This window comes from Maniola hyperantus, chromosome 25 (assembly GCF_902806685.2).
Source record: "Maniola hyperantus chromosome 25, iAphHyp1.2, whole genome shotgun sequence".
Taxonomy (NCBI): Eukaryota; Metazoa; Arthropoda; class Insecta; order Lepidoptera; family Nymphalidae; genus Maniola; species Maniola hyperantus.
This window is the reverse complement of record NC_048560.1, coordinates 5,800,717-5,825,095: the sequence shown is the minus strand read 5'-3', so window position 1 is coordinate 5,825,095 and position 24,379 is coordinate 5,800,717. Positions and strand designations below refer to the sequence as shown.

The 24,379-nt window shown below is 37.3% G+C and overlaps 1 protein-coding gene across 1 annotated transcript; it reads left to right on the top strand.

Annotated features, from left to right (window-relative positions):
• Nucleotides 1-54: 54 nt before the first annotated feature.
• Nucleotides 55-18,711, top strand: LOC117993996 (uncharacterized). The gene is made up of 4 exons (XM_034981874.2): nucleotides 55-109; nucleotides 13,800-13,892; nucleotides 14,569-14,703; nucleotides 15,506-18,711. The coding sequence occupies exons 2-4, from the start codon at nucleotides 13,839-13,841 to the stop codon at nucleotides 18,578-18,580; spliced, it is 3,264 nt and encodes a 1,087-aa protein (XP_034837765.1). The 5' UTR covers nucleotides 55-109; nucleotides 13,800-13,838; the 3' UTR covers nucleotides 18,581-18,711.
• The last annotated feature ends 5,668 nt before the right edge of the window (nucleotides 18,712-24,379 follow it).

The window sequence follows — 24,379 nt, the reverse complement described above, 5'->3', positions numbered from 1 at the left end:
AAAAAAGTAACTTAGAATCTAAATAGTAAACAGATTATTTATTTTCCAGTGGGTCCTGGTGCTACTGACGTGCATTTTATGGGAAAATGTACAATCTGAAAACGATGCGGTAAGTAAAATACCATGATAATAGTTACTTAATAATAATAATAATAATAATAATAATAATAATATAGCCTTTATTTACTGAAAACATTACATGCAATTACATTTTATTATAATATTCAGTATATACATATTTTAATAGAATCAAAAAAGACAAAACTTATACATAATACTTATTTACATTTACATTTATATTTATATATCATCACTATTATTTAAGTCATCACTATTTTTTAATTATTTTTTAATTCTTACTGTATATATTTTCATTTTTTAATATGTACACAATACTATTCTGTATATCACTACTAATTTTCATATTTTATTAGGTATATACATTCTTCTTCCACTTTTATTTTTCAGTACGCCCCATTTGGACGAAGGCCTCCTCCAGTCGTTTCCACATTTCTCTATCTTGGGTCAATCGTTGCCATGTTGCTCCCATAATTTTCACAAAATCATCATTCCACCTAACTCTTTGTCTCCCTCTTGATCTTTTACCGTCTCTAGGATACCATTCTGTTACTGTTTTTGCCCATCTGTCTTGGTTTTGTCTGCAAACATGTCCGGCCCATTTCCATTTTAGTTTTCTAATTCTAATAGTTACTTAGTAGGTATTTACTTCATCTCGTTCTTCTTTGTCCTGGGTCTTGACTTTGACTTTGCTCAGACTTAAGATACTGTTAAAACGAGACAGATTTATGCCAGCGATATAGCGCTGTCTCGTTTTAACAGCGTCTTAAGTCGGAGCAAAGTCAAAGTGCGCTGTGTAGATCTCAAACTTAGACGTAGTTGTGCGTTGTACGTGAAACCATTAGTAGTGCGACTGTCCACTGGATGTCTGCAGGCAGGCGAGCTCACTCCGGAGTCCTAGTAGGCCACTCAGGTTGGCGAGGACTTCAGGAAGTGTTGCTGGGGAGCCAATGTAAGCTTCTCGTTGCGTAGATACACCGCTGTATTTAAGAAGTAGATACGTGTTGCGGTGTCTCGTCACGCATTAATTAATTCATCATCATCTTCTCAAACCATCGATCGCCGCGCTGGCCTACGGCTGAGCATATATCGCCTCTCTGAATGAGAAAATTTTTCGGCTATTATCCACCATGCTGATCAGTGTGGATTGACAGATTTTACACAACTTTGAGTTCAATATGGAAAACTCCCAAACATACAGGTTTTCTCACGATGCTTTACTTGACCGTTAAGTCAAGTGATATTTCAGTGCAAAAAACGTGTATAAGTATGTAACTCGGAAAAGAGGTGAGTGTCCGGGACCAGACCCCAGAGAATATGAGGCCTATAACACCTACTTATAATAGTTACTACTTACTTAAACTAAACTTATATTCGCTGGCCCAGTGACACAAACAAGACCTTTGCCCTCTGAAACTGGCAGCTACTGTCTTCACTAATCTACATCTTCTAACCCAGAACCCAGAAGATTCAGGTTCGATTCCTGCCGGTCACGCAATTTTTGATATGTATTTAAAATTATTTACATCTTCTAAATCTTATGAAGAGGTAAAATTTGTAAGTTTGGATGTAAGATGTAAGTAATCTCCGAAACTACTCAGCCGATTTCAAAAATTCTTTCACTGAGATATAGCTACATTATCTCCGTATCTATAGGCTATAAATTACATATGTATCGCGGACGACGGTCAAAAGCTAGACTATCTAAAAAATCTATATAAAATCAATATAAAAGGAAAAGTTGACTGACTGACTGATCTATCAACGCACAGCTCAAACTACTGGACGGATCGGACTGAAATTTGGCATGCAGATAGCTATTATGACGTAGGCATCCACTAAGAAAGGATTTTTAGGAAGGGAAATAGGGGTTTGAAATTTGTGCAGGCCACGCGGATGAAGTCGCGAGCATAAGCTAGTTTATTTATATAAGTAGTAGATAAAATCAGTTCAAATGCAACAGTATTGCAATATGCTATGTTATTGTAGCAATAAGGAAAGCGAATGCAATTATTGCCATCAATTATTATAATTAATGCGACCATTCTAGGCAATTATTATAATTTCGAAGTGCTAATCGAAAAAAGTAACTCTAAATTACTTACTATGCAGTTGTGTATATTTTAGTAACAAAATTATTTAAGTAGTAACAAAATTATTTAAGTAGTAACAAAATTATTTAAGTACAATAAAGGCAGAATAAGGGCCGTTCCGCTTCCAATTCGGGAGGTCGGGGTTCGATCCCGGGCACGTGCCTCTAATTTTTTGGAGTTATGTGTTTTAAGCAATTACACATCATTTGTTTTATCGGTCAAGGAAAACATCGCGAGGAAGCCTATACATACCTGAGAGTTCTCCATAATGTTCTCAAAGGTGTGTGAAGTCTGCCAATCCGCAATTGGCCAGCGTGTTAGACTATGGCCAAACCCCTTCTCATTCTAAGAGGAGACCCCTGCTCTGTAGTGAGCCGGTGATGGGTTGATCATAATGAAGCGCGCGCTGACAACGAGTGTTTTTGGCCAAAACTAGGAAACTTCCTTGTTGCCGAAACTGCTTATGGGCCAAAACGCTGGCCCAATGTGTACAAGGGCTTTGAGAAGCTAAAAATAGATCGACAAAGACAACCGCTAATTAGCAGTCCAAAATAATAACTAGCCTGATAAATGTGCTGACAGGTATTATAAATTGCTCTGTGCACCAACACCATTGATACAATTATACAAACCAGAGATACACAGTTCATGTAGGACAGCTTGTGCCAGTTATATATCAAGACTAGCTTATATGCCCGCGACTTCGTCCGCGTGGACTACACAAATTTTGAACCCCTATTTTACCCCTTTTATTTTTTAAACTGACAGACTTTCATACAAATATCTAACCCCTTATTTTTCTACTTAGGGGCTAAATTTTTCAAAAACCATGATACACATTTTCTATGTTTAAGTACAACAGTTAATGTAAATACACAATTTTACGATTCTAACTTCAAAACTGACAGACTTTCATACAAACTTCAAATCCCTATTTTACCTATTTTTAGTATTAATGTGTTACGTGTCAACTGTCGACGGCACTGGTGTACGGAAAAACTTATTTAAAGTTTATGAATGCACCAAACTTATTGTAAACTGTAAATATTCTTCTTTAATAAAATAAATAAATACAAAAAATACCCCTTTAGGGGTTGAATTGTGAAAAATCCTTTCTTAGCGGATACCTAGGTACGTCATGCCGAATTTCAGCCCGATCCGTTCAGTAGTTTCAGCTGTGCGTTGATAGATCAGTTAGTCAGTCACCTTTTCCTATTATATATATATATATATATATATATATATATATATATATAGACTCTACCATCGCGCGGGCCAGAAAGAAATTTCTACTGAGAACATCCGGCAAGAAACTCAGCAGTTGCTCTTTTTTAAAGAGCAAAATGGTACAATAATATGTCTATAGACGTACAATTTATAAGCAATGTAACTATTACGCTACCTTGTGTGTGCGGCTGTTGCTCGGAAACAATCCTAAGTATCATAAATTTTGTTAATTGTATAGTAAACTTTCCTTATAAAAAAAACAGATTCTCCCAATTGCTTCACATGTGGAGTAATTGAAGATATATACCATGTGTTGCCGGAGTGTGTTCGGAATGAATCATTCAGGTTAAGTTTGTGTAATATTTTGGATTCTAATTTAAATATTTTTAATTGTGTTACCTTTCTTTCTTTCCCTGCGAGTGATCAGGCCAAGTTATTATATAAGCTAGTTAAAAATTATTTTAAGATTAGAGGGTAAGATTTTGGTGATTTTGTTTATTGTTTACCTTACGAAGCGACAGTCACTAAGTGACTAAGCTCCAAAATAAAGAGATTAAAAAAAAAACGACTTAACAAATATTGTTTAACAGTGTTTAATTTTTGCAATAGCAAATGTGAGAGCTCTTTCGTTTCTAACATGAGTTAGAAAAAAAGCCGCAAGGACATTCCATATTATCTTACAGTTTACCTGTCTTTTTAGTTGGTTGTAGAGTCTTGGGTTTCGTATATCAGTGGTACTTCTAGACATGTATTATGCATGTAAACCTATTGTACAGCCGTTTACGGCACTTTCACCGGGAAATTGACATGATCTAGTGTTCGATAGTATTATAGGTTGTGGAGATAATGTAATCCACTTCCGATCTTATAACAATTTGCGGTATGGTCTTGTTGCCTTCCCGTTATCCATATTCCATATCACTACATCCATAGCCATACTACTTAAGTAATATTGGAAATGCGTGTCTGTCTGTTTATTTATTTACTTATTCTGACAAAAGTTAGCCCTTGACTGCAGTCTCACCTGGTGGGTCTAAGATGGAAGCTGACTAACCTGGAAAGGGTATGGCAGTTTTTATTAAACCCATGGCTCCATGGTTTCTACACGGCATCGTACCGGAACGCTCAACCAGCCACCTACCTTCGCTATCTAAGCTATCATCGCTTTTAAACTAATTATTTATTGTTTAAATACACACATTCGTCTTTCGTTCGAATTAATTCATTAATTTAAAGAATTGTGTAATAAGATAAGTACTTTATACATAAACAAATATTTTAAAACAAATAAAATCTTTTAAAACAAATAAAATAAATAATAAATAAATCTTTCGTCACCTAATCAAATGACCCAGAGTCATTCTTAATCCATCCATTGTAAGAAATCTACAATGAATAATGACATCCGTTCTCGTAGATAAAAACAAAAACATGAAACATTGAACATTCCCATCTCTGGTCCGACATTGTTTCGATTACAATAAAACTTCTAAACATTTGAACCGGTTTAACATAATTTAATAGTGATGTAACTTATTGTAGAACTAGCTTCTGCCTGCGGCTTCGTCCGCGTGGCCTACAGGAAACAAATGGCATTTTTTTCAGAAACAAACATTATAACATCAGGACGCGCACTCTGAACAGCACCGAATAACACACCTTCCAATCCCCATTTCACCCCTTCTGGGGGGGATTTTTCTCATAGTCGTTTCTTAGCTGACACCTAACCTCAAGAAAAAACTTACTTTCCAAATTTCAAGTTAATTATAATGACAATTATAAATATGACCGACTTTCATACAAACTTCCATCCCCCATTTAACCCACTTAGGGGTGGAATTTCGAAAAATCCTTTCTTAGTTGATGATACCTACTCTTTACAAAGAATAGACCCTCCAAATTTCATGTCTTTAGGACCAGCAGTTTAGGCTGTGCGTTGATTTTACATACAATCGTTCATCCCCTATTTTACCACCCTTATGGGCAAATTTTCCAAAAATCCTGAAACACGTATTTCTTCATTTGTGACCGAAAACCCAAATACCAATTTTCATGCAAATAACTTGAAAAATGACCGACTTTCATACAAACTTCCATCCCCCATTTAACCCACTTAGGGGTGGAATTTCGAAAAATCCTTTCTTAGTGGATACCTACTCTTTACAAAGAATAGACCCTCCAAATTTCATGTCTTTAGGACCAGCGGTTTTGGCTGTGCGTTGATATATATGTCAGTCAGTCAGGACTTTGAATTTTATATATATAGACTAGCTTCCACTAGCACCCACGCGCCCTACTAGTTACTTCTATACTTACTTATGCTGATTTCAGTGGTTTCCGCCTTTTCAGCATAACGGCTCTCTGGCAAAACGGAAGTGTTTAGGTACATTGTCTCTGATAATTAGCTGTAGATCAGTTGTGATGTAACTTCTAATCTTTTTATTATGAACACTGGCTATTAATGATATGACCTACTGTTTGAAAAGCCTCCTTTCTTTATAAGTAACTATGTAGATGATGCCCGCGACTTCGTCCGCGTGGATTTAAGTTTTTTAAAATCCCGTGGGAATTATTTGGTTTTCCGGGATAAAAAGTAGCCTATGTCCTTCCCCGGTATGCAAGCTATCTCTGTACAAAATTTTCTCACAATCAGTTGAACGGATGGACCGTGAAAGACTAGCAGACAGACAGACACACTTTCGCATTTATGATATTAGTATGGACTAGATGATGCCCGCGACTTCTTCTGCCTGGATTTATGTATTTTATATCCATACTAATATTATAAATGCGAAAGTGTGTCTGTCCGTCTGTCTGCTAGCTTTTCACGGCTCAACAGTTTAACTGATCTTGATGAAATTTGGTAAAGAGTTAGCTTACATCACGGGGAAGGACATATGCTACGTTTTATCCCGGAAAATTAAAGAGTTCCCACGGGATTTTTAAAAACCTAAATATCCACGCGGACGAAGTCGCGGGCATCATCTAGTTTATTACATTTTCTTCGGATTAATATAAGTGCGCTCTATATATCTCAGTTTAAAAGTGTAGTACAAACGGTAAATTGCAACTTACCATAGCACTGCGAATTCGTTCTTCCGAATAACTTTATAGTTTATAGTTTATACCAACCATAAGTTACATAACAGGTGAGTGTAAGGTGCACGCGCATTTCCTAGAGAAAGGGATTTCCGGCACCACAATCACAGAAGTTATAGGTATCTATTATTTACCATGACATGTGTCCATCCACGGAGATTATTCGAACTGTTATAAGTTTTCAAGTTTTGTTTTGGGCTTCTTCTCAAACCAGAAAGCGCTTGCAACCCTCGAACTTTCAGTTTGAAGTTGACTTAATAATAATTAATCTTTAATCTACATAATTAGGTATATAAAATGAAAAGCTGACTGACTAACTGACTGATCTATCAACGCACAGCTCAAACTACTTACTAAAACCAGTTTTATTCGATTGATATAAAACAAATTTCAATAAAATTTGGTATTTACGTTCAACTTTTTAAACACTAAGGGATTACGATATTATTTTATGATAACAGAGCACATAGAATTTTAAATATAAATATTAAAAAAAAGCGTGCTACGCGCTCGGGCGGCCCAGATATCCCATTTCGCCTTAAGTACCATGGCGAAAAGTCGTGATAAAAACCTATATGAGAAGGTGTCTTATATAAACCAAATTAAAAGTAAAAGTCCGCCAGATAAATAATCGGACTCAATAAATCTAATATTGTTATTAAAAGCTATAACATATAAATTCACTTTCTTTTCAAATTAACTTCACCATTTTTCTTGACAATACAGATTATAGAGATTAGAAGGTTCCAATAGTAGACTCTCTGGAAATCAGAATTCAGATAATCACATCACACTATTATTATAAAAACGAAAGTTTGTATGTGTGTTATTCTTTTATGCAAAAAGTACTACGCAGATTTGGCTGAAATTTGGAATGAAGATATAAATTATACTTTGGATTAACACATATATAAATTAAATTAAATTAAATCTAAACTCTCATCGAGACCAGCGCAGCGAGGCATTTGTACCTAAGATGCTGGCAGCATTACCCCTTTGGATGGCCAAACTAATTCTTAGTCAACGGTAACTCGACTCGATAACCCTTTTCGAAATTCGCTGAAAAAAACTCGAGCCCTCGGGCCCCACGGCCCCAAGCAGAGGCGTCTTTACCTATGGTGCAGGGTGTGCGGCGCACACGGGCGCCGGGTCTAAGGGGGCGCCGGGCGCCCTCTTATGCGACACCTCCAAAGATGCGTCGATGCCGGCGCTCTCAAAGACCCTGCGCCCGTGTTATGGCCGACGCCGTCATCATTTAAAATCATCATTAAAATTTGCACCATTTGCATCCGAATTTCCGTTTGAAAATATAACTGTTAGTATTCCATTTTGACCCTGCTCCTACTAGACTAGAGGGCGCCAGGGTACTGGTTGCACACGGGCGCCACAAGGGCTAGAGATGCCTCTGGCCCCAAGGTCTCCACGCCAAAAGGCATACTTTTTTGTTACCTTTGAGGTACCGTCACCGGTCACCCTTAAAACCACCGCAAATCTCAGGTAATAACCAACTACATTATAACATATTATGAACCATTTCCTTAACCATTATCATTACATGACGATTACATATTACATGGCTTAGCTACATTATATCGAGTCATTTCAAACTAGTCTAAAGGAAATAGCGTATCGCATAGCTTGGAAAGTAAAAGTGGTGCGATGAGAAAAAAAACCTGTCAAGTGCGAGTCGAATTCGCACACGTAGGGTTCTGTGCCATCGTACAAGAAATAGCTCTTTTTTTTTTTGGGATGTAACTACAAATTCACGGTTTTCGGATTTTTCCATTTCCTTTTGCTACCTGCCCATCGTCAGTGAAGTTCTAACTGTGCGTATAGTCCGTAAAAATGACTCCTCATGCGCCATTCTAACTCTACGGGTCAACTGTCATGTCAAAAGCACGTTTCACCTTTAAAATAAGGACTAAAATCGTATTTTTGATATGAGAGTGACATACAAATTTGTGAGGTTAGTTAAATTTTATGCATTATAAGTCATTTTTTGCATGCGATTCGATGAAGTCATGACAAAACCTTAATTGTTAAAGAAATTTTATTTATAAAACGTCTTTTATTTCGCCAATAACTTCATTTTAAACTTTTTTCAAAATATTATACATCAGGGGTTGCTAACGAATATTTCATACAGTTTTATTACAACACTCCTGTAAAGTAGACTTTTTCGACTTACGCACTGTTAGAAATTCACTGACGCCATGATTCTAGACTAACGGGAAGTACCCTATAGGTTTTGATTCCTTGACGGGTCTTGACAGACACGACAGATGAACAGACAACGAAGTGATCCTATAAGGGTTCCTTTTTCTCTGGCGATACCGAACCCTAAAAACCGCGTAGGATAGGCCTATACGAAAGTTCCCGCATTCACTGCCCTTTACGAATGACGCTGAGGAATACCTTTGAAACCTGTTTTTAGATTATATTATATTCTAGAATCAAGTGTTCGAATCTACGTATGTATGTATTGTTGAACCTATGTTATGAGTAGGTAGGTACGAATGTGTAAGGGTGATTGAGCATTCTTTGATACTATTTTTCGACTTAGAAATATTAGATAGGTGTACTTACTTTTCCTAAAGTTGAGTAGGTACCTATTAATTTTAACGTATGTTTGCTGAGTATTATCTTTAAAAAAATTACGATAAGTACTTATGTTATTTCTTTGCGAGCTTTTAAGCGTCAGACGGAAAGTGTCTGATAAAATTGATTATTAATAAAATTCTGTAAAACAGACATTAAATCAGTAGGTAGGTACTCAGATTTTAAGAAAAGTGAGTAACGTATTTACATAAATACAGTAGCCGGCAAGAAATATTGTACATCGACGTTTAGAATGAGATTTCGGCTTTGTAGTGCGTTGGCTCTGTCACTCATACCTATGTGCCGTTTTGTAGGTCTTAACGATAGAGACAACGCTCTACGAAACCCCTATCTCTTTCTAAAGGTCGATGTATAATATTTTCTGCCGCGCGGATAAATATGACGTTAAGTAAAATTAAACTACACTTAACTACTCTATCCCGAACGTTTTGTCAGAAAATAAGAAGCGTCTGGCGGTCCTGGGTTATCTAAATATATAAAAGGAAAAGGTGACTGACTGATTGACTGATCTATCAACGCACAACTCAAACTACTGGACGGATCGGGCTGGGCATGCAGATAGCTATTATGACCTAGGCATTCGCTAAAAAAGGATTTTTGAAAATTCAACTCCTAGGGGGTGAAATAGGGGTTTGTGTGTAGTGAAGTATGTTGAGACCGTAGGTAATAATAAAATGCGGTAACCGTGAAAGATGTTTACTCAGAGCCGGCTTATGATCTACCAAACTTATGGACTAACAATACCAATAAAGAAATCTTACATACTATTGTCTTAATCGTATTGCTTAACTACTTAACAGACATAATTTTGCATCACCTCTCTTTCAATCCGATGTGCAGGCAACCTACTTATATTGAGGAGTTGCATTTTTATGTTACAGCTAATATGAACATGCTACGTTTAAACTGTCAATTCGTACATATTACAACTCCCCTGAAAATGTATGCGGTTACCCCTCCCCTTAAAAGAAAAAAAAAATGTTTAGACGCTGGAATTGAAAAAAAGGTGATTCACAAATGTTACAAATTATAATTAACACATACAATTTTTTTTAGTCACTAATTCTAAACAGTTTTGTATTATTCTTATGTACTAAATACTCTTTTCCATTTTTAATGATTTTTACATTTGGTGCAACTTTTTCTACCACTTCGTAAGGGCCTTTATACACGCTATCTAACTATCCCAAAAAATTCTTAATTAAAACTAAATTGCCTTGATTATAGGTTATAGGGTTACATTTCTTGTCGTACTGGTGTTTTCTTAGTAATTTACTTTGGATTAAATTCTCTCTGGCATCATGTTGTGCTTTTTGGAGCCTAAATTTCATTTCTAACGGGTAACTATCGTAGTTATACAGAGGGTCGATACCACTCTCTAAATTATTCGGTAGAGAGCATTGTTTACCAAAAACTAATTCAAAAGGTGTGTATTTCGTTTCGGTGTGCACTGTAGTATTGAAGCTAAAACACCAATAGGGTAACCAACTACTCCAATTGTTTTTATTCTTCTCGCATTGAATTCTAAGGTATGAACCAAGATTTTTGTGTGTATTTTCTAAACTGCCTATTGTTTCATGATGGTATGATGTTGAATTTAATTTTTGAATATGCAGTAATTCACATACTTCTCTCATCGTGGATGATAAAAATTCAGACCCCTGGTCAGAAATGATCTCTAGTGGCTTCCCAAATCTTAGAATAAAGTTATTGACGAAGGCTTTTGCTACGCTTTCCGTGTCCTTGCGTTGTAGCGGGTAAGCTTCTACGAATTTTGATAAGTCACACTGCAGGGTAAGTATATACCTATAGTCATCGTCGTCTCGCGGCAAAGGACCCATAATATCCATACTTACACGCTCAAAGGCACTATTGGCCGTTGAAGTTATAACTAAAGGTTCTCTAACCTGTCTGTTTGCATATTTTTGTAACTTGCATTGTTTGCATTCGTTAACGTACTGAGCAACATCTTTTGACATGCCTGTCCAAAATCCATCCTGGCAGGGTCGCCATGAAGTATGTTGAGACCGTAGGTAATAATAAAATGCGGTAACCGTGAAAGATGTTTACTCAGAGCCGGCTTATGATCTACCAAACTTATGGACTAACAATACCAATAAAGAAATCTTACATACTATTGTCTTAATCGTATTGCTTAACTACTTAACAGACATAATTTTGCATCACGTCTCTTTCAATCCGATGTGCAGGCAACCTACTTATATTGAGGAGTTGCATTTTTATGTTACAGCTAATATGAACATGCTACGTTTAAACTGTCAATTCGTACATATTACAGTAGTCCACGCGGACGAAGTCGCGAGCATAAGCTTGTTTGCTCTATAAGCAGTAATAATGCTTATAGAGGACCGCAAGAATAGCACTACATACAGACACTACATGATAAAACACCATTTCAACAGCAAACTCATCACGGATGAAGACGCAACAGTGTCGAAGCCGAATAAACATTAATGCACATATGTGAAGTATATTGTACACATAGTACTCGTTTAACCCCAATTTCGCAAAATATGATCTTTTCCATCTAAGATAAACACTTTATAAACACATTGCCGTCACAACTCACATTGCATGTTACCTACCGACTCGTAAATAATCTTCATCACATTATTGCATGTTATTCAAATAGGTAGGTGTACCTTATATCTTCAGACGAAATGTCGTAACCAATCGTGTTAAAAAACTAACATTCAAACTATTATTGTTACGTCATAAGCATAACTTTAGAATGAAATTATGCGTTGAAAATTTAACATCGTTTTGGTGGGTGTAGAACTGTAGACCTACTTTTTGTAGTCCGATAGTCGGAACTCGGTCTCCGTTAGAGTGTACAGTGGTCTAAAGAAATCTGTACGTTGATACGAAATAACCAGCTGATGCCCGCGACTTCATTCGCGTGGATTTAGGATTTTAAAAATCTCTTTGATTTTCCGCGATAAAAAGTAGCCTATGTCGCCTCCACGTCTTAAACAATACCCATGCAAAAATCATGTCAAACATATGAACGACAAACCAATTAACAAACACACTTTTGTATTTATAATATGGATAGTGATTACATTTCGTCTGCGTGGATTTAGTAGTTTTTTAAACTCTCTTGATTTTCCGGGATAAAACTGGTCCGTCCCCTACGATATACGGATACAAGCTATCTCCGTACCACATTTCATCAAAATGGGTTAAACAGATGGTCCATGACCCAACCCATAATTAGGTAGCTTATTACAATTTTTGTAGGGATCTCTAATTTTTTTGAAAATAAAATATAGCCTACTAGCTGATGCCCGTGACTTCGTACGCGTGGATTTAGATTTCTAAAAATCCCGTGGGAACTATTAGATATCCCGGGGTAAAAAGTAACCTATGTCACTCCTTAGGTCCTTAACTATACCCATGTAAAAAATCACGTCGATCCATTGCTCTGTTGCGACGTGATTGAAGGACAAACCAACAAACCAACCAACAAACACACTTATACATTTATAATATGGGTAGTTACTGATGTCACTCGGAGTAATGTAGCTTTCTACTGGTGAAAGAATTTTCGAAATCGGTTCAGTAGGTAGTTCCAGAGATTATTTCTTACAAGCAATCTTACAAACTTTACTCCTCTATTTTATAATATAAGTATACTGTATATAGACAATATTTCTTCGCAAAAGAAAAGTGACTTAAATTATTTTTCTTCATCATTATTTGCAGCCGTGTGTACCCTACTTGTTACGTAACATCCCAGTTCACTATAGCCATTAATCTGTAACTAATTCTCAGTTGATCATTAAGCTTTGGAATAGGCTGTAATTGAAACATTTAATCATAGTTAATTATACGAGATACTAGTGATTTATCTCAAGAAAATTATACTTTACGCAACACTTGCTGGGTATTTAGATTAATGTTAGTAGTAGGTACCTACTAGGTAGGCATGTACTTATTACAGTTCTTGCAATTCACGAAGGCGAGTGGACTTTACTTGTGGTTACGTCGGATACACGGGCATTGCGTAAGTGTGCGTGCATGTCGGACCAATCAGTCGCGAGCAAGCGCTCGCAAACGCACACATTCAGTGTACAACGTACACTGAATGTGTGCGTAACGTACGTACGTATACTTATACCGATACGACTTAAACACAAGCATGAGCCACTCGCCTTCGTGAATTGCAAAAACTGTAACTTATTTTTTTATTCAGAATCAATTCAGCCCTTTACTAAAATCTAACCTGCTGGTGACGATGCAGTCTAAGATATAATGAAAACTACCATACCGCTTTATGGCAGTTTTTATTAAACCCATATACTTAGCCCTTTGGTTTATATACGGCAGGCAGCGTAACGGAATCGCTTGGCGACACGGCTTTGCCAGGAGGTTGCTAACTACAGGCAGGTTGGGTAGCTTTTGGGAAAATTGAGTCAAATCAACTCCTCAATTCCTGAAAACGAAAGTTTTTAACCAGTAACCTTCCCGTCCTCACACTATGATGCTGAAACGTGGACCGCATTGCACGCGCTTCTATATAGTTCTATAGTTCACAGATTTTGCTTGCGAAAAACGAACGGAAATTTACCGTGGTGCGCGTTCGCTCTTAGGATTCCTGTTTTCTTTTAAAGGTAGGTACCTACCCTAAAAATATCTTACTTGAGTCCATTTGAATTACAGATCGCTGCGAACACTGCTGCCGTGCAATGGGGGTGGCAGATGACACAGGCGGGGCCGGGCACCGTGGGCCACTACTTTGTTAAGTTGCCAGAGGTTAGTGTTTCTTAGAGCTTCATGATAAAAATTATATTACCGAACGGTATACTATAGTGCTTGAATCATTACCACATAATGCGTCTTTTTCAGGGCAGGTCCGAAATCAGGAAATTCGAAAGGTCAGCGGTTCAAACCTCACCCGTTGCACTGTCGTACCTATTTATAGCTAAGCTTTACGCTTAGTTGGAGGGGCAAGGGGAATAGATTACTAGTCTCAGTTGGAAAGGCATTCCTAAGTAGTGGTAGATGTATTTGACGATTCTAAAGTAGGTACTTACTTTTGGTGCCGTGTGCTGAAGAAAGATTAGAATACAGGTTATCAACACCCCTTCTCGTCCCGCGGACGGTAGGCGACTAAGGACGTTTGTGCACTCATCCGTAATTTTACGGATCCGTCAAAAAAATACAAATCGAATGTCAATATTTGTATGACGACTACTTCGAACAATCACGGATATGAACCGAATACGGATAAGTGCACAAACGCCCTAAGGGATAATGGAGAACGGGCAGCATATCATCTACTGCGATCACCAACGCATCTGCCCAGCGAGCGTAATGATTATGGGCAAACCCTCCCGTTGGAAAAGCATTTAGTCCAGCTGTGGACTGTTATAGGCTATTCATAAAATTTTATTTGAATAAAAGACCTTCCTATTCTATTTGGTTCCAGGCAGAGCAGCGCGTCCGCTACGTGGCGGACGGCAGCGGCTACCACGGCGCCGTGGCGGTCACCACCAGTGACCACGACCACCTGCACACCACCAACTTTGCGCTGGGGGAGCGCGCTCTTCAGCTAACTTCGCAGGTTGGTTTATAGGTATTATCCATCGTCATCTGATCGTTCCAAACTGTGAAAGCCTAGTGGTGTCCTAACCTCTTAATCGGAGGTCGGGGGTTCGATCCCGGGCACGTACGTCTGACTTTTCAGAGTTATGTGCGTTTTAAGTAATTAAAATATATCGCTTGCTTAACCGGTGAAGAAAAAAATCGTAAGAACCTGCATGCCTGAGAGTTCTCCATAATGTTCTCAAAACCAGTGCCAATCCGCACTTGGCCGGCGTGGTAGATTATGGCCAAAACCCTTCTTACTCTGAGAGGAGACCCGTGCTTTGTAGTGAGCCGGCAATGGGTTGATTATGATGATGATAATCGTTTTATAATAGACTAGCTGATGCCCACGACTTCATCCGTGTGGATTTAGAATTTAAAAATCGCGTGGGAATTTTTTTATTTTCCGGGATAAAAAATAGTCTTCTGTCACCCCCTAGGCCTTTACATGCCAAAAATCACGTCAGTCCGTTGCTCCATTGCGGCGTGATTGAAGGACAAACCAACAAACAAACACACTTTTGCATTTATAATATAGGTGTGATATTCACACTTTCACATTATTTTCATAACACTTATCAAGTACATAATATTATCTTGCGAAATTCTTACGAGGGCCTATTAATATTGACTATTAACCATGGGTCTAGTCTAGTAGAACCTTATACGTATTACCTAGAACTTATTTGTGCCGCTACGCCAGAGATCTTCCACTAAAGAACCAGTTGATATAGTAAACATTTAATTATTCTAAAATCCAAATTACTTTGTTATTCCAGATACCACCACAATTGTTCAACCAACAAGACTCGAACAACGGAACGCAAGCATCACGAGAAACCGATTTACAAGATGGTACCCCTGTACAGTTACTCCTTCTTCGAGGACAGTATCCTGTACAAAATCATTTCTTCCAAGTCATCCCTAACAATCCTGTACATAACTTTTATTTCGCTGAGAGCCCTGATCCAACGCCCTCGTTTTATAAACTAAACGGAGAACATACAAGAGACGATAGACAGAATACAGGGAATAAACAAGAAACCCTATCGAATACTAGGGAAACTTCAGGAAATAATGAAGAAATAATTGAAACCAAAGAGAATGGACCAGTAGTGCGTGTGTTTAAAGATCATAATTGCCCGAACGATGATCTAAATGATAATAATAATTTGCAAGGTAGACATGTACATAATCTACAAAAAGATATTAATTTTAGCACTAGTAAGCCTTCATATAAAGAATTTAGTGTTCATGGTAATTTTGGTGATCGAGAGTATAATAAGCAGACAAATCAAGGGTCCAACAATTATAAAATTGATCGACCGGATGATCGGAGTGAAAGATATTATTATTCTACAGAAATTAATCACAGTACAACTTCTAAACCTGTAAGTTTTACTGAAGAAGAAGGTATATCAAGACTGGTTGCTTCTACTCAGGATCTTATATCAAATGAGGATCTTCTGAGAATTAATCACGCAGCAGAAAGAGGTTTTACCGGTTATGGTGATGACTATATCAAACCTAAACGTCGGTTAAATTCCAAAAACATTGTTTATAATGGACAGAAACAAGCTAAGCCAAGAAGCAGAATAACTGTCTCAGCAAAGTTCGGAAATATAGTCGATAGTAGAGTAGAACATCCCAAACATAATTTCAGAGAACAATCTTATGAAACAACTAATAACGATTATAAATTTTCCTCTCCGATAATTGTTGCTGATCCTAAATACGGTAATTATAAGCAACAAATTGTTAATAATCTAGTATCAACTATGGTACCATACATACGAGATGGATATGAAATAGTTGGCGTTAGAAACAGTTTAGATGAAAATAATATGGATAAAAATGAAGAAAATAAATCAGGTGAAGATTTGGTTAACATAACTCCAAGGCCTATAAGTCAAAACTACTTAACACCCATAACAGTTGCTTTGAGGTTATTAAACTCAAACAGTTCAGAGATTTTTAATACAGTTGACGATCATGAAGTTTCTGATAGTGAATTTATAGAAAAAGCCGTTGAAAATCCAGAAAATGAAAAAACAACAGTAGAAATTCAGGAATCTCTACCCGTAGAGATAACACATATAAATGACGTCGAATACCACGAGTATTTAGATGAAGGAAGAAATAATAAAGAAAATCCATTCGGAGTATATAAATCTATATATCAAAAGTACTTGCAGAATTTTGATTCGAATAAAAATGTGCAGTATAATCGTAATCAAGAAAACCAAAACTCAGATTTTTATGAAAATAATAACGGTGATGATTTAAAGGAAACATTAGAACCTAGCGAAAATATTCGATCAGAAGTACAGGTACACGCAAATAGCAACAGTAATGGATATGCAAACTACTATAATTCAGAAAATAATAGGAATATAATTCAGCCTATAATAATTGAAAAACAAGTACCAGTGACTACATATGTAGATCGTTTTATTGAGAAGAAAGTTCCTTATCCGGAACCAGTGGAGGTAGTCAAACATGTGCCGGTAGACAGGCCAGTTCCCGTTCCAGTGCATTATGAAAGGATAGTCGAAAAACCTGTGGAAGTTACCAAATATGTGGACAAGCCATATCCCGTTGAAGTACTCCAACCTTATCCTGTAGAAGTACGAGTGCCATATCCTGTAGAACATAAAGTGTATGTCGATCGTCCTGTACACGTTCCTTACCCGATAGAAAAGGTTGTTGAAAAAGAATATGTCCATCCTATACCTATCCCAACTCCTGTGGGAATACCTATCGGTATCCAAGTTCCTGTAGAGAAGAAAGTTTTATACCCAGTTCATATTGAAACTCCTGTGCCAGTTGCTGTCCCAGTGGAAAGACCTGTCCCTGTGGAGAAAATTGTCGAGAAAGAAGTTCCAGTGCCTTATCCTGTAGAGAAACAAGTTCCTTACCCAGTTCGGCACGAAGTCAAAGTTCCCGTTCCTTATCCCGTTGAGAAAAGGATACCAGTGCCGGTTCATGTACACGTTCCAAAACCTTATCCAGTAGATCGCATCGTTGAGAAGAAAGTTCCGTATCCTGTTACAGTGCAACGAGTTGTCGAGAGAAAAGTTCCTGTAAAAGTCCCCTATCCAGTAAAAACTGTAGTTGAAAAAATCATCGAGAAGCCAGTAGTTATTACGAAATACGTGGACAAACCTTATCCAGTAGAGAAAAGAGTGCCGTATCCTGTTGACAGAATTGTAGAGAGAAAAGTTCCGTACCCTGTTCATATTCCAATTGAGGTTAAAGTTCCTTATCCAGTCGGGAGTAACGTACAAAAGCCAGACGTTCCATACCCGTTTGAAAAAGTGGAGAAACAGACGATTTACACTTACGGTATCAACCAAGATACTCTAGCAAATGTAGCAAATTATATAAGATACAATCAAGAACAATACAAGCAACCGTTACCAAGTTACGTACAAAATAACGATTTAAGCACACAACAGCACGCTGAATCGCAAAGGAATTATCAAATACAGCTCGCAAATGCTCAGATTTTGAAGAACTTACAAAATGTTACGCCAGTTTACTCGGATAAATGGGGGAACCAGTACGCGTCATCTTACCAATACTCAAATGCAAGTTTACACAATAAAAATCAACAAATATCCGCAAATTCGCTTAATAAAGGAAACTCCAATTATTACGGACCTGTACCTATAAGAAATTACAATGACCAATGGGAAAAGAACAGAGATTACACTGAAAGACTAAGAAGAACTGATAGAACGCCTAAAGTTACCAATTTGAGGATAGAATACGGTTTCAAACCTCCTCTCATACCTAGTCCAGAGATTGGTTTAGATGGATTGCCTATAAATAAAAATAAGGAACAGTTGTAAGATAACTTATAATCCGTTACTTAACATGATAAAATGTAATCTCGTGTAGGATTCATATGTAAGTCTGCCTAGGAGTACAATATATTTATTAGGACACGCGCGAAAGTATTGAATTTAGACTAATATTTACGTTAAATACTTATTTTCTTTTCAATAATAATTAGTCTGGTTATTATTCTAAACTATGATTATAAAATGGTAGCAAAATACTAAAGGCTACAAACCTCATAAAATGATTTGAATTAAAAATCAGACTGAAAAACCACAGGACTAGGGCATTGTGACTAAGACGAAGTAAACAAACGTAATATAATATGTGTACCTACATCTCGATGGTATAAATTAGGCGTTGCCGCCGTTGTCCTAATACAACGTGAGTGGACGATGATCGCAAGTTCGCGAGAGTTTTACAAACGTGCGATCAAACATACTGATCTCGAACAGGTGTCCTAATTAGAATTCACGCGATGATCACTTATTCGCGTTCTAGCTATTTAACGTAAGCATTCGATGGTCGCATCGCATGCTCGCGTTAATCGCTTAATCGCGTTGTATTAGGACAACGCCAAAGGTGTAAATGCATAAGTAGCTTAGACGAGGGATATACACAAGAGGCAACGGTCGCGGGCGTGATGCGCCTCTTCTTTCGTATTATTTCATACAAAATGTATAAGACGACTAAGCGACGGCGTGTACCGTGTAAGACGCCGCGGCACACAGACGAGGCGCCTGTATTGCTTGCCGCGTCCGCAATCATCGCCTCTTGTATGTACGTATGTCCCGCGCCTAAGCTGCTTGCTGTGCATTCACATGTTTGCATCACGTCCTATCTCGCTACTCACTGTTATCATCAATATACTTACCTTAGCAGCTGCGTAATTGCGAGACGGAACCGGAGCCAAAGGTACGAAGCGTGTACAGGCAGCTCAAGCCCCGTCCCGCGGTGCCCCTCGGCACTCGTGCGAACGTTTAAATCTACCTAGGCTGTGTCTTCGATAACAGCGGCGGGCGGGGCGGTAACCGTAGCGGGGCGATGATACAGTATTGCAGTAGGCATATCCGCTTTAACGTTATGTTGCCATGCTATCATCCGCTTACATCATAATAGTCGTTTCGTCCAGGCACGGCGGAGTGATTCGCTAACTCAGTGATCAACAATAAATGATAACCACCGAGCTCATTTGACAGCGATAGAAAACCTTCAATGGATTAAAAATAAATATCCAATGAGCTCGGTGGCTATCATTCAGTGTTGATCACTGAGTTAGCGAATCACCCTGCCGAGAATCTGGACGGCACCTTATAAATGAATGTGTATCAATTATCATTGCCCCGCTCCCACCCCGCCCTCCACTGTATGTCGTTGAAACCGCTGCTGAAAAAGAGATCATTCTGTGCCCTAGCAATCAAGCACTCATCCGATCTAAATCCGTGAAAATACGGATATAAAAAATATGTACGTCATTTATGTCATAAGCTGCCATACAAATAGTTCTATGACTTCGGGACGTATTTTCACGGACTCGGATCGGATGAGTGCGTAACCGCCCTTAGTGTGAGATTTTACACTTCACCAACGTTTAGGTATAGAATTTGAAAAGCGTTTCGACGCTAAACCTGTAAGGGCTTCAGGCGGCAACCAATGGGCTTTAAAAACCATCTTAAAATGTATCATAGCTTTAAACTTTACTTTTTGGTATTAAGTAGGTACTTATTACTTAGCCATCTAATTAGGCTAAAATCGTAATTTGTTAAATTATTTTAGGTGTTAAGTTTGTTGTACAATTTGTTTTAAATACTTAATAGAGAATAATATACTACAAGATCATATTAATTGTAGAATATTATTTCAATATACACTTGGTTAAGTAGATTTTATTTAATTTAGAAGTATTTTAGGGATCCTGAAGTATTTTTAATTTTTTTTGTTATTTAAAACCAGTCAAGTAGCCATAGCCAATGTTTAGGTATTCAAAGATAATAATACCTATACTAACTTTGTTTTGTTATTCAGTAATAAATTACTTACCTACCTAATATTGTATAGTTGATTTTTGTTGAAAATATACAGCCGATTATACGTTACGAAGTTATATTTAGTTTTTTTTTTCACCCAAATCTTCCACTTGGCTAACTCTCAGTAATTTATTGGCTTACAGCGATTACGCACTGCACTTGCGTCGTCCGAGTTCTATCTGTCATCCGTGAGAATACCAGCGATTATCTACGACATATGTCATAAGCTACCATACAGAAGTCGGTTTAAAAACAATAATTTTTTTTTTAAAAAAAACCGACTTCAATAACCACCAACACTAAAAAGTAAAAAAGAATTTAATTTATTACCCAATATATTATGTATACAAGAGTTATTGTAGTTCTATAGTAATATTAAAATTATTTTTTAATTTATAGTGTTGGTGGTTATTGAAGTCGGTTTTTTTTTTTGTTTTTTTTTTTTTTAATTTTTAGTGGCCCCATCGTACTAAAATATGATATGCCTGGTCAAAAACCTACTGTTTACTAAGCTGTTACACTGATCACGAGCAATTTACTCTTATCTATTGAGGAGTTCTGTTCTCCATCTCCGTAGATATTCATCAGATCTTCACCAAAGTAAAATAGGACCACCTCTCAAGTACGACCTACCAAACAAAAAAAGAATCATTAAAATCGGTCCATAATTGACGGAGTAATCGCGTAACAAACATACAACAACAAAAAACAGTCGAATTGAGAACCTCCTCCTTTTTTTGAAGTCGATTAAAATGGAACTTATTTTCACGGACTAGAATCGGTTGAGTGCGTAACCGCCGTTAGTCTAACTCTAAGCGCAGGCCAAACCGGAAGTGAAACGAAACGAAACTACAGTACGCGGCCAAAAGTGATGAACATCGATCTTTAGAAGGAGATAGTAGATTTGTATTGCACTGTCTCGGTCATCGAGTCCGACAAAACGTCATATGGGTATGAGTGACAGAGACAACGCTCTACAAACCTGAAATATCATTCAAGAGGCCGATGTTCATCACTTTCGGCCGCATACTGTAACTTGTAAGTACCGATAGACGTTGGTGTCCCAAGGTGCTGGAATGGCAACCTCGCACCGGAAGACCCCCACTAGGTGGACGGACGAGATTAGACGAGTCGCAGGATTCAGGCGGCGCAAGACCGTGGCGTGTGGAAGTCCCTACGAGAGACTTATGTCCAGCAGTGGACGTCTATCGGTTGATGATGATGATGACTGTAAGTTTGTTTCGCTTCGCTCATGTCGCTATACCTCTATCCATACTTCGGTTCACATCGCGAACTACAAAGAGAGCTAAACTAAGCCAGCGAGTTTTCCTTACTATAAAAATCAGTACCCTTATTATAAATGCGAAAGTGTGTTTGTTTGTTGGTTTGTACTTCAATCACGTCGCAACGGTGCAACGGATTGACGTGATTTTTTGCATGGGTATAGATAAAGACCTGGAGAGTGACATTGGCTACTTTTTATCCGGGAAAATCAAAGAGTTTCCACGGGATTTTTAAAAACCTAATTCCACGCGGACGAAGCCGCGGGCATCAGCTAGTTATGATATAAAAATAAAACCACACGTTTGGAATTAAAAATAAAATTTATTTCCACTTGAATATCTCACAAACTGCGCACGTCGACCTCCCTGGCAGCGGTCGTCTACACTAAACAGTAAATCATAATATAACCAAAGCTCGTATATATAAATATATATAACTACAGTATGTAAACGTTATTATTTGTTTATGTATTTCGGCCCGACTTGTCGCATTAGTCTACTGCCGAGATCTATAAAACGTACTATGTCTTTGCACAGACTTTATTTAGAATTAAAACGAGACCAACTTATTTCTGAGACAGAACTCTGTTTCATTTTAACTCTTAGTAAAGTCTGAGCAAAACGAGACAGAGTTATATCTCTGACACAAATCTGTCTTGTTACCACAACGATGACGAGTAAACGAAACATCAGCCTGACATAAATTCAGAGAAAAGACTCTGTCTCTGTTTAAATCTTAAGTCTGAGCAAAGTCAAAGTACGCTTTATAGATCTTAGCCTACTCCGTTAAGACCTGAGTGAATCGCGATACAAATAATCTGCGGGCCTATCGCGGTAGATTGACTGCTAATGTGACAATCGCAATCACCTATGATTGGCCGACACCCTCTCACCATTGGCTAGAATGCACAGTTGCATTTAGGACAACAAAAAATCAGCCAATAATGAATATTATTACAACATGATATTGATAATAACAGTAGTTGCTAAATGTGAGGAAGTTAATAAAACACACCTTACTCAGGCCTTAAACTCACTTTACAAAATTTGATTATAATATTATTGTTATTAACATTAAAAATTCATTACTTACTTAAATTGAAAATTATTTGGCAGTATGGCAACACTTGAAACCAAAACTGTTCAGAAAATACAATAATTTATAATTATGTATTTTATCATTGGTTTAGTAAATTGATAAAAATCCGTTTGGTGGTAAGCCGGTTCACATTAAAGTATAATAAAAACTATTCCTTTTATACCATTAGCTTTTGGTATATAATACAAAGTTGAATTAAATTGACAGGACTAAAAATCAAGCCAATCCCTACGGGGAAAGAAGGGAAAAAGATAGAACTATTAGTAAAAAAAAATTGGTAGCATTGGTAAATTTTGTTGGTTGGTAGAGTTCGAAAAAGTGTTGCACTTTAGAAAAAAAATTATAGTTGATGAAAATGGTATTACTTTAATTGATCAACATTTATTACCCTATTCAAATGCTAACAGACTCATTTTTATGCCCTCCGCGAAATTCACTTAGGTACAACTTAGTGTTACCAACATTATTACATCTGTCAGTGAAGTTAGAGCGAAACCGCCAACGGTGCCTGTTATTGTACTATGCGGTTCAAATAAGAATAGGAACGACTCTACGCCATATTGTGACGTGTGAGGTGAAATTATTTTTAAAACCTTCAATCAATTTTGTAAGACTGATATCTATAGAGCATACCTCCTTTGACTTTAGTCAGAGTTGAATCAGACTGATATGAGACAAAAATCTGTCTCGTTAATAGTCAAGATACATTATTGTGTCATATAGGTCTGTCTCGATTCAACTCTGAGTAAAGTCTGAGCAAAAACAAAGTTCGTTCTATAAATTTCCGCCTTGGGTAATGTATAAAAACGCATGCAAAATTTTCCCACTGACATTTGACAGGTCATTGACGTTTCTATTCTTATTTTGATTGCAGTGTATATATTTATTTAAACGTGATATTATTTTAACTATAGTCGCGACTGAGGCTGAAATCTGTAGAGCACATATTGACTTTGCTCAGACTTCAGACACGATTAACATGAGACGGATTTATGTCTCTGACATAAATCTGTCTCGCTTTAACTCTAAATAAAGTCTGAGCAATCCCAAAGTACGCTCTATAGACCTCAACCTGAAAGTCAAGGGCCGAAACATCAGATTTGTGATTTCTTGTAAAAGTATAACACTACGCTTAATTAGATAATAGAAAAAGAGACAAACGCGATCGCCGCACTCGCACACATTCATACATACATGCCTATTTTAATATTTATATTATGAGCCGAGAGCTTGTGGAATTTTTTTAATGGGTGATTGATAAACGTTAAAAGACTGGATGGCAGCACACATGCTTGGTCTTTCGATTTATAAATAGGTCTTTTGAGTGACCTTATGAAGTCAAAGATAGAAAGTCTTAACGTTGCCTTAAATATACATGCATAATGGATGATGATAGTGTCA

Coding starts and splice junctions, on each gene's coding strand:
- LOC117993996 (XM_034981874.2), top strand. CDS start 13,839: ATGACACAGGCGGGGCCGGGCACCGTGGGCCACTACTTTGTTAAGTTG. Junction 13,893..14,568: donor ACTTTGTTAAGTTGCCAGAG/GTTAGTGTTTCT, acceptor ATTTGGTTCCAG/GCAGAGCAGCGCGTCCGCTA. Junction 14,704..15,505: donor CTCTTCAGCTAACTTCGCAG/GTTGGTTTATAG, acceptor TTGTTATTCCAG/ATACCACCACAATTGTTCAA.